An 11,272-nucleotide genomic window follows, 5' to 3' on the forward strand; every position below is an offset into this window, starting at 1 on the left:
GGAAGGGATGTGGCCAGGAGGGGTTGGATGTATCCCCCCTTCAGAAGAGCTACAGGTTTCCTGCAGCTTTCCACGTCTCATCTTCTTTGTGCATCTCCTGGAGGTTTTCAGAAGAGTCCAAAGTGCTCCGGATCCATGGCAGTGACCAGGAGTGGCTGGGAACAAGCAGAGATGGGCAGGTTGCTGACTTACCTCTGGGGCTGAGAGGTCTCATCTTCCCCTCTTCTCTTGTAGGAGAGTGCAGCTGCCATGAAGGTTATGCCCCGGACCCCATCCATCGCCACTTGTGTGTGCGCAGTGACTGGGGACACAGCGAAGGGTGAGTGGAGATGTGATGGTGTGTTTGCTCTGTCCTGGCTCCCATGCTGGTGAGGAGCCCAGTTCTCCTCCCCACCATCACTGGCACCAAAGACCCGGGGTGACATGCTTCACTGGTGGCCTTGGCAGTGCTGGGGAATGGTTGGACCTGATGATCTCGAAGGTCTTTTCCAACCTGGTTGATTGCATGACTCCATAACTGGCTGTGCTGCTTTCCCTGCTGAGGGACATGCCACAGCTAATCTTTCCTTCTCTGCCTCCCAGGCCGTGGCCATACACAACACTGGAGCGGGGATATGACCTGGTCACAGGGGAGCAGGCACCAGAGAAGATACTCAGGTGAGTCAAAGGAGGGTTCAGCTTGGACATTCAGGAGGGGAGAGCCGCTGAGGACATCCCAGTGGATGCTGCCTCTTGGTCACTCCTGACTCTGGCTTGTTATGCTGGCTGGGGGGGACAGTGTCATTTGCCTTTGACAGACATGAAAGATGTGTCCATACTCTGTGGAGAAGGGTTTTCCACTCATCCCAATAGCAAGACATAGCTCAGCAACAGTGAGGACAGCGTGCACAGAAAGTCCCCCTGGACTGAAATGAAGAGTTTGACCATCCCCATGTTCTCCCTGTCACATCTCTAGCTATTCACAGAACATAGAATCCCAGACTGGTTTGGGTTGGAAGGGACCCTAAAACTCATCCAGTTCCAACCCCTGCCACGGGCAGGGACACCTTCCACTAGAGCAGGTTGCTCCAAGCCCCTGTGTCCAACCTGGCCTTGAACACTGCCAGGGATGGGGCAGCCACAGCTTCTCTGGGCACCCTCTGCCAGTGCGTCAGCACTCTCACAGAAGAACTTCTCCCCTCTTTCAGCTTATGGCCATTCCCCTTGTCCTGTCCCTACAGACCCTTGTCCAAAGCCCCTCTCCGGGTTTCTTGTCATCCCTTTAGGCACTAAAAGCTGCTATAAGGTGTCTGTGGCACTTTCTCTTCTCCAGGTTGAACAAGCCCAGCTCTCTCAGCCTGTCTCATTTGTCTTTCAGGACAGACCAAATGACTAACACCATGGTGTCACCACTTCTCTACTTTCAAGTCAGGTGCAGAAGAGTGGCCACCAATTGCTGTGGACATTCTGTTCTTATGTGACACATTTGTCCTTATTCCAGGTCCACCTATAGTTTGGGTCAAGGCCTGTGGCTGCCTGTCAGTAAGAGCTTTGTGGTGCCCCCTGTGGAGCTTTCCATCAACCCTCTCGCCAGCTGCAAGACAGATGTTCTGGTGACGGAAGATCCAGCAGATGTCAGGTAGGAAGCAGATTTCCTCCTTTTCCTCATGCTTGAGTCACTACACTGCTCTTTACGTCGTTATTGAGGAGGCAGCAATTTCCATGATGATAAGCCTGATTAATTTTGTTCCAATAAGAAATGTGATGTGATAGCTCTCTAGGCTCTTTTGGTCCTGATGGGTCTAGGTTAGGTCTGTGCGTATAGCTCTGAAGTCTGTCAATCCAGGCAGGTAGATTGGTATGAACTCATAGCAAGGCGGTTTTGAAGTGACTTAAATCTAATGTCAGATTGGATAGCTTAAATTGATGCATTTACCAGTATAGAGATGCTATCATCTTTCAGAAACTCATACGTCTATCACATCTACCCAACCCTTGGTAGTCTCTCGTGGTGCTTGTGAAGAGCCGAAGTCAGAGCCTGGTGAAAAGTCATGTTGTTCATCCAATTGTTATACAGTCAGAGGGGTTTTTCTCTTCTCTGGCTCCCCCATTTTGGCTGGCTTGTATTTTAACTACATGCATTGGACTTGACAGTCTGGTTTGGAAGTAGGACCTAAGAGGGTATTGAAGGAGGAGAATTGCCCTGGTGAAAGGAGGCTGGGAAACGGGGGATCCCTTGGAAAAGGAGCCAGGCAAAACTGTTGTGTTTGTGGCCCTATCTGGAAAGGAGCAGCACACTCTGCCTCAGAGGACTGTGGTGGTGGTGATTGTCCTCCTCTGTCTAGTTTACAAGAGTTTAACTGTAAACTACATGGATTAAATTCCTAAGATACTTAGGTGTATTGCCTTTCCCTCATTAAATTGAGGATGTGACTGCGGGGTGTCAGGGACAATCCGTGATCCCTCCATCCCTCTTTTCCTTCTCTCTGTCTTCTCCCATTGACTCAAGACACAATTTCCAGACCAGCAAATCCTTGTCTGTGTTATAAATCATCTCCCTGGGCACTAGCAGGATCCTTATATCCCCCAGCCTCTTCTGTCTTTTCCCAGAGCGATGGGATGGTGGATTTCCATTCTGTCCCTTCATCTTGGCAGGGCTATGGCTGGAACAAGTGCTCACAAAAGCTATGGCAGAGCCAGGGCTAGCATCCAAAAGGTCTTCACTTCCAAGGATGTTTTTGTGGCCAATTAGTGCTGCAGAAAGAGACTGATGGTACGTATCTATCACAGTTTGGCTCTCTTCGGAGTGTTGTTTTTGTTGTCTGTGGAAAACTATTGCTTTCCATTTGAGAAGGTGATGGGTCCCCTTCCTTTATGTTAACATTTCCTAAGCCAAAATACCAGGAGAACATTATTTCTTTCTTGCCTCCTCACATCTTCATTTAAAGTAGTAAAAGTAGAGGCTGGGAAGCTTGCTTTCTGCTCCAGCACGGTGATTGTGTCATAGCACCAATCCTCTTGTCTCGATTGGGATGGATGAATGCCAAGCAGAGGAGGGATGTTTCTGGCATGGAGGCTGGTGCCTGCTCCCCTCCTGAATGGAATCTGAGCTGAGAATTCCAGGTATAAATATTGGAGTGACCCAGGTAGAATAAGGGAGGCAAGTTCATGGCTCTTGTATCTTCAATACAGGAGATGCTGAATTATTAAAACCTTAATAAACGTAATACTAAATATTTGATGTTGAATTATGGAAGGGTTCGCAGATACAGTGAAAACTGAAAGGCAATCTGTTATTTCTGCATTAGAAATTAAGCAGGGATCAGGCTGTAAGTTTGGGGTCTGGTGCACTCTGGGATGAGTGGAAATCAGGGTGGTACTGCCTGTTCAGGTCCACTGCAGGTGGTGAGCAGGGACGTTGCTGTGTTTGGTGCTCATAGACATCGTATTGGCTTTCACACAGTGGGAAAGGTACTTTTAGGGTACGTAGACAAACAGTGAAGAGCTGTTTATCTTGCAGCCTCTTCACTTTGTCCCCTCTGGACTGAGACAACTCTTGGTAGCTTCTCAAGGGAGTATTAATATAGAAGTTTTGGTGGTTCAGACATCCAGATGATGATTCCATAATGTCAGACCTACCATCAGAGGTGGTGAACACATGCTGTCTGTTAGGTAGGTGCTCAAACACAGCCAACCCCCTGCATGGGGGGACCTCTTCCCAGGGCTGTCCTGCTGTCTGTCCTTCCATTCTGGCAGCGTTTTTGAGGTCTTGATGCTGGGCCATAGAACTGCCCAGGGAATGATCAAACCTCTTAGGAACGCAGTGATGTGAGTTTGGACCTGGCTGTTAGATCCAGCAACAGCCACAAGTTTGGCAGCTGAGCAATTGCTGTTCTCATGAGCTCTAACACATCCCCATGCCAAGGGGCAGCTCTTCGGCTGTATTACACCAGCTTCAACACAGCCACATCTCAGCACCTCAAGTGCCCTGTTTGCTGTCCTGTGCTGATGTGATGGCAGCTCAATCCTGTATTGCTTCTGTGTCTCTAATAACAAGCGTGCTGCATTCCTCCAGACCTTTCATTAATCCGACACCTCTTGGCACCAGGGTCACTTGTCTTGATGAGTTTAATGGAGGGAAATTGCAGAAAGCCTGGGTTGGAGAAAACAAGTGATGAAGTCTTTACAACTCAGAGGGTTAAAGGTTCAAACGTGGTCTTGTGTTTTTATGAAGGTGCTTGATGCTGTGGAAGGGGCAGGTGGGGTTTTGCCTTTCCGCATCTCTCTGGAGAAGCGCTGACTCCTGCTGCTTCCCTGAAGGGATGCTGTTCCGCATGATGCTGTTCTCTGTGTGTTTCACTGCTGAGCAGTGCAACAAGCTGTACCAGTGCCATGGTGGATGGGAATGAAGGGCCCAAGCTTCCTCCTGCTGCTGCAGCCAAGTCATTAGAGAAACTTCCTACAGACAGGAGCCAAAGGTCTACTGCAAACATCCCATCAGGGATGCTCCCGCATGTGCTGGGGCTTGAGTGGGATGGGACTTTGCATTCAGAGCTTGGTGATGGAGATTTTAGGGCTGTGCGTCATAAATTAAGCACGAGAGTGCTTAGAGTCAATGAAACTTGTATGTATAATTGATCAGTAACCATAGAGAGCATCCCCTCCATCCCCTCCTCGACCCCAGACTCTGATCCTCCACACAGTGATCATGTCAGTCACACATCTGGGATCATGGCAGCTATGCTAATGGTGATGTCTTTGTTCATATGGTGCTGGCCAGCAGTGCTGCAGGGCTCTCCCCATGCTGGGGAGCCTCTGGTCTGGGCTGGAGCCCAGGTCCCAGGTTGGGCAGCCTGTCCCAGCTACACATCCCCTGCCAGAACAAGAAATACCTCCAATTGCTACCTTTTCTCGCTTGTTTTCAAGATCCCTCTTTGTTTCCTATTCCTTATTTTTCCCATCCTTCTCTCTTATCTGTATTTCTCCCACATCTGGTGGTAAACACAATAATCCATGTATTTTTTTAAACAAATTGCTGTGAGGTGTTTAATCCTACCTGCTGGCCTTCCCTGGACTGTCTGCTGTCTCTCTTTGGCACTTTAGGAGGTACCACTTGTCCCATGGGACTAAGAATCACTCTAATTGTGGTAGTTTACACTGTTCAGCTCATAGGTAGGACCTGCACCCTTGAGTCCCACCACTGCCAGCACCGAGCATCCCTGCAGGGGATAGTAAAAGCATCCCTGCAGGGGGATAATAGAAACATTTCTGCAGGGGATAGTGAAAGCATCCCTGTGGGGGGTAATAGAAGCATCTCTCTAAGGGGTAATAGAAGCATCCCTTGAGGTGGAGCTGGCTGCTGGGGGCTGAGAGGAGAGAGTGGTTCTAGCAAATGCCTGTGGTCCTGGTTCACGGTGCCACCCTCTCTGCAGAAGAAGTTGCTAGTTCCTGGTGAGCAGCTATAAATCAGAGGCACGAGTCTCAGCTGCTGCCTGACATGACATATAGCTCTATCGTTATGGCAACCATAGAAACAAATAAAAGCCTTGCCTTTGCTTGACAAGCCTTTGAGATGTCCTGATGGAGAGAGAAGTGTTCAGCGGCAGAATGAATTCTCTTGAACTCGCTGTCGATTCATCTTCGTTTTGCTCCCAAGTGAGCCCCTTTGCTCAAAACAATGTACAATCAACTGGATTTCTTTTTATGGGGTTTTATATTCGTTTGTTATTTTATTTCCAGTTCTCTCGGTGGCAGAGCTCTCTGCTCCCCAATTCTGTGTCTGTATGCATCCTGTCTCATATCAAGGATGCATCCCATCTATGTCTGTATGCATCCTGTCTCATGTCGAGGATAGGAACTGGGATTTTGCTCCTTGCCTGTGGCTTTCACTGGCTTGGCCCTGCCATGCCATGTCTTACTGAGGTTTGCAGTGTTGTTTTGCAGTGATCTGGACACTTGTGGTTTTACAAGCGGGTGCTGAGCACAGCAGTGTGAGACTCCCTGGAAGTGAAGGAGGATGAAAGGTGAAGTGGATGAGAAAGGCAAAGGGAATCTGGGCCAAGGGAGGGGAAGCAGCTTTGCCGTGGCCGCACTGCAGTAGCAACAGTAGCACAGCTCATCTGCCCTGCACCTTATCTGCTGCAGGTGAGCATCACTGAGGCTCAGGAGGTGTGCTGGGCTAGTCCCCATGGGCACCATGCTGGTGGGGACACACATGCCTGCTCTTCTTGACATTCAGTGCAGGAGGTGCCATGGGAACTTTGTCTGTTTTCCCCCCCTCTTCTTTCTTCTGCCCTCCTGCCCTCGACCAGGCTGTGATTTCCAGATGCTTGATGCTGAAGTGACCCTCAACCAGGAGGAAGCCCCTTTCTTGGGCTGTTCCTCAGTGGGTACCGAGGGAGCTGCCTGCACTTGCTGTGTTGGTGCCAATAAAGTGCCTGTGAGCAGCAGCAGTCAGTGATGAATGGATGGCTTCAAAGATGAAGCAAATTGATTGTTGCATCACCAGGCACAACTTACTCATTTCTGAGTTATTCATTATTGTGAACATCACAGAGACACTGCCATCCCCATGGATAACGTCCCTACCACTCTGGCCTGGGCTTCTTAGCACCCTAATATGCCACTGTCTATCAAAAAGCAGCAGAGAAGCAGCTTGCAGTGCTTACAACTGGGATAAAGGCAGCCTTTGGCCTCATCCTCTGGAGGGTAAGGACAGATGCTTTACACAGAAGCAGCCATCAGCCCCTACTCTGCATCTGTCAACTTAGCATCATCCTGGCTGCTTAATGGGATTCTTCCTGCTCCATACATCCCACTTTGATTTATGAGAGTGGGTGAGGAGAGTCAGGTACATCTCACTTGGCTACGGGGTGACTAAATGGAGACAGAATCTTGTGGCAGCCACCGAAGGGTGTAAGCAGTAAAATGAGAGGAATTATATGAGTGACGCGATGGGGAAATAGGTGTGGAAATAAAACCTTGGGCTGAAATCACCCAGGGAGTATCTAAGGTAGGTCAGAATTGAAATGCAGGTCACCCAGCACCTCTGGGAGGGTGCAGGGGCCTCACTGCCCTCACCTTGTCTCTCCCTGGTCCATCACCAGCCATGGGTGACTTGTTATGCCCAGGATCCAGGGGACATTTCAGCCCTCCCTTTTCAGGGGTGGTTAATAACTTCTGCTATGGTAGTGCTGAGTTTCACTCTCCCTGTGCTCTGAACCCACTGCGGTTTTGAGGTCTTGATGCTGGGCCATAGAACTGCCCAGGGAACGATCAAACCTCTTAGGGTTGCAGTGAATTTGGACCTGGCTGTTAGATCCAGCAACAGCCACAAGTTTGGCAGCTGAGCAATTGCTGTTCTTCTCATCACGGTGCTGCAGAGCTCAGGAGGGAAAAACAACCCAAAGAGTGAACAGATTTTGTTTATGTATTTATTAAGACAGTTACACAAACCCCCAACACCCACCAGGTACACAGATGCTGTCTCATCCCCAGGTTCCCTTTAATGTATCTGAGATCTCCCATCACTGGTCCCTGTGGCTGCCCCTGGTGCCAGATGTGCTGCTGTAGCTGTGTGTCCATCCAGCCAGCTGCTGGAGCAGGATCCTGCCGGCGCTGAGACAAGCAGTAAGCACAGAGGGTTTGGAGGGGGGCCTTTAAACCACTGTGCTGCTGTGTGTGCTTAGCTGAAAGGCTGATGGAAGGCAGCAAAATCAAGCCTTGAGTTTCTTCATGAAAGTTGCTCTCCCATCCTTGTTTTATGGTGTTATTTGTTTTGCTGTCCCTGCCTTTGCTTTCTGTTAAATATCAGCTGGAGTGTGCTTTGTAGCTGCCTGTTCAAAGTGCAGCCTCTTGGCCTCTCTGTTTATACAGCCTGTCTCTACTATTTTTCCTGAATTACAGTTTTCCCCCCCACCACCACTATTTGAGTTTTATTACCTTTGTCTTTGTTTGTATCTCCTGCTAGTGAAGGGGACTAGAAGGTTTGCAGGCAGGAGAGGGAGCAGGTTCATCCCCCGGCCCAGGCAGGGGTGGCTCTGTGGCAGTGTGGTGCTAGGATGGTGGGGACCTGTGCCAGGCTTGGAATAAGGAACCTCTGCTCTCCTCCTCTTCTTCCTTCTGTGCTGGGGAGGGAGCTGTGGTGCTTTTGGAAAGGGCCAGGTTGCTGGGGATGAACACAGCGGTGTCAGGCCAGTGCTGCAGGGCTTGGGGAAGGATGCTCAGTGTCCTTGTCCTCTCTCCTCACCTTTGTCCTTAAGGCCCTGAGATGCTCCAGGACAGGGTGGGATGATGGCCCCAGTCCCATCTGGATGCACAGCTGCCCTTCAGCTTAGCTAAGCAACTGTGGGCATATGGTCCCAGGTTAATACTTTTTGTCAGCTATTTCTTAATGCAGCTTAGTGGAAAGAGCTGGCACCATCCACCAACCAGTTCTGCCGAGATTTCAGTTGCCTAAAACTTGCCTGACATGGGCCAGGTCTGCTTCTCCTTTGTTGTTTTGATCTCCTGTACCTACTGCTGGATCACTTCACCCAGATGGGAATGCAGGTGGACATGAACAGGGGAGCTTTGACCTTTTGCATTAGGAGAGCTGCAAGAAGACACTTCCTTGCAGGCTTGGAAAGGACTCTTGGGGAAGAAGTTTATGTTTATAGGGATTTTGGGATTGCTGAAGGGAAGAGAGGGATGATGAGTGGCTGCAGATGAGCATTGTTCTCCCTATGGAGGGACAAGGGAAGGCAGCTCTGTGTCAACCAGACAAAACCAAGGGGCAAAGCTCCCATTCACCTTTCCTGCAGGGCAGGCAGTTGCCTGCTGCAGGCACTGACCACATGAGCACTGCGGTTGCTGAACCCACAAGCCAGGGCTGCTGCACTCTCCAAAGACAAATGAAGTTCATTAGTTTCAGCTCCTGCTCCTGAGCAGCGGGGACCGGGGTGATGTTTCTATCAGCTCCAATGGACTCGGTACAGTGCCCCACCACCACGGCTGCTGCTCCCGGGGGATTTGCTCCACTCCGGGATGTCACCTCAGCTCTCAGGGTGATTTATTAGGACAAAATGCCCTCCATTCCTCCCAGTGGCCTTGGGACAGACAAGAGAGATGTTGGTGCAGCACTTTCCAGCCAGCTCAGAGTAACTTTGCTCATGCCGTGCTGGTCCTTCCCATTCCCTGCAGTTTCCAGATGCAGGAGGGATGCTCTGCAGGTTCTCCCAGCCCCCCTGACAACCAAAGGAGAAAAATCAGCTCAAAATGATGTTAGAAGCACCAAAAAGCTCAGTATGTGGTTTAAAGTCAGCATTACAAAGTGCAGGGGATGGTGTTCTCTGTCTGGTATTGCCTTTTGGCTCATAAAACCTTTCTGTGCTTTGCAACCAGACAGTGGTCAAATCATCTGCCCTGTGCCTCTGCTCTGCCCAGGTTCTATATCTTTGCCCCTTTCTGTCCATTTGTTGCTTACTCAGCTTCTTCTCTGCTTTAGATGTTTCTAAGTACCTGTGGGGTCTTTTTCTAGTCTCTCCAAGTAGGGCTTCTGTTACAGAGAGAAAAGCAAAAGCTTTCTCCACTTTTCCCTGTTTAAAGCCCAGAGGTCCAGTGGGTGGTGATGCTTTCCCGAGCACTACACTGAGTGTGTTAAGCAGAACATTGTTTTGAAGGACTAAATCAAAGGGAGTTTTGGAAGCAGGACTGGGGAGCGAGCAGGAGGGGGGGAAAAAGAGCAAAATCAAGAAAATTAGGTGAAGCCTTGCAAAAACATAATCCCATCCTGGGAACTGCCCTGCTTTCACAGCCTGAAGAATTACTGTGCCGTAATCAATTCAGCTCTAGATGTTTCCTGCGGTGGTTTTGATATAATGAGGTGCTATTGGCTGCAGCCAAGTGCCTTTTATCATAAGGCAGATGGGTGCAGTTAAGGACCCGCTGCCACACTGTGCTGCAGACTCCAGCGGGGCTGAGCAGTGCTGGTGCTGCCTGGAGTGGAGGCAGCAAATCATAGAATGGTTTGGGTTGGAAAGGACCTTAAGATTATCCAGTTCCAACCCCCTGCCACAGGCAGAGGCACCTCACGCTAGACCATGTCATTCAAGGCTCTGTCCAGCCTGGCCTTGAACACTGCCAGGGACGGAGCATTTATCACTTCTATAGGCAACCTGTGCCAGCGCCTCAGCACCCTCACAGGGAAGAACTTCTTCCTTATATCTAACCTGAACTTCCCCTGTTTCAGTTTAAATCCATCACCCCTTGTCCTATTGCTACAGTCCCTGATGAAGGTCCCTCTCCAGCATCCTTGTAGCCCCCTTCAGACACTGGAAAGCTACTCTGAGGTCACCACACAGCTTCTCTTCTCCAGGGAAGGGAGGGATAGGGATGACAGTGTTTATGGACCACACAGCCCACATATAATTCATAGAGCACGTTTCACCTCTACAGGAGGAAATGGAAGTCGCTGGTATTGGTTGGAGGGGAGGCATGTAGGGAATGAAGAGCCCCCAGTTGCACTAGAGCATGTCCAGGTCTGCTGGCACTGAGTTTTTTGGGTGAGAACATGTTCCTGTCTCCCTCAAACAGGAGGGCTGGGTGCTGCACACCAGTTTCTCCCAGGCACGACATAGCCACATTGTCCAGTGTTGTTTTGCCTTATGTTTAAGGCAAAACTGTCTCAGGCTGCAGTAGTGCCCCCCGATGCGCTCACCCCCGTGGCTGGTGGCTCTGTGTTGGATGTCCCTTGTCAGATCCATCCCTGCTGGGCTCTCTCCCAGCAGCAGCTCATCGGGAGCTGTGCTGAACCCAGCAGCACACAATTAAACATCAGGTAGTACTTTCCTACTGCTGCGGCAGGCTTAAAATGACATAAATGAAGAAGCTGAGAGTTAAGGCAGAATACTGTGTAAATATGCACTGAGCTTTTGTGGTGAGAAGTCTCTTTATTCAGTTCAGTTCAGTCCACATTCCCTTTTTAGTTGGTTTATTTTAATCAGTGCGTAGCAAACACAGATGGGCCAGAGCTGGAGGTGTTGGCTCTGAAGTGCTGGTCCCCAGGTTGGGGCCATAGCTGAGTAGTTTTATAAAGGGTTAATGATAAAGTTATGGATGGTTTAATAAATAGCTCCCTGATGGATAGAGTTCAAGGGCTGAATATGCTGCTTATCCGTACCAGACATGATCGATAGGTGGAATAGGTCCCTGATATGTGTTAGGGCTCATCTACCTAAGGGAATGCTGTGGAGCAGCTATTCTGCACTCCCTCCACAGGGTAATGCCCTGAAACCCTCTGTGGAGCTAACCCACC

General features: G+C 49.8%; 1 protein-coding gene across 1 annotated transcript in view; it reads left to right on the forward strand.

Annotated features, from left to right (window-relative positions):
• LOC104410631 (astrotactin-2) overlaps positions 1 to 11,272 on the forward strand; it is a gene marked incomplete at both ends in the record, with an annotated part of 71,615 nt that overhangs the window by 23,245 nt on the left and 37,098 nt on the right. The window contains 3 exons of the mRNA XM_010020862.1: positions 235 to 319; positions 583 to 657; positions 1,481 to 1,618. Coding sequence (XP_010019164.1) covers positions 235 to 319; positions 583 to 657; positions 1,481 to 1,618 — 298 coding nt within the window. The remainder of the gene's footprint in view (positions 1 to 234; positions 320 to 582; positions 658 to 1,480; positions 1,619 to 11,272) is intronic.

The sequence above is a fragment of the Nestor notabilis genome, unplaced genomic scaffold, assembly GCF_000696875.1.
Source record: "Nestor notabilis isolate BGI_N333 unplaced genomic scaffold, ASM69687v1 scaffold4798, whole genome shotgun sequence".
Classification (NCBI taxonomy): Eukaryota; Metazoa; Chordata; class Aves; order Psittaciformes; family Psittacidae; genus Nestor; species Nestor notabilis.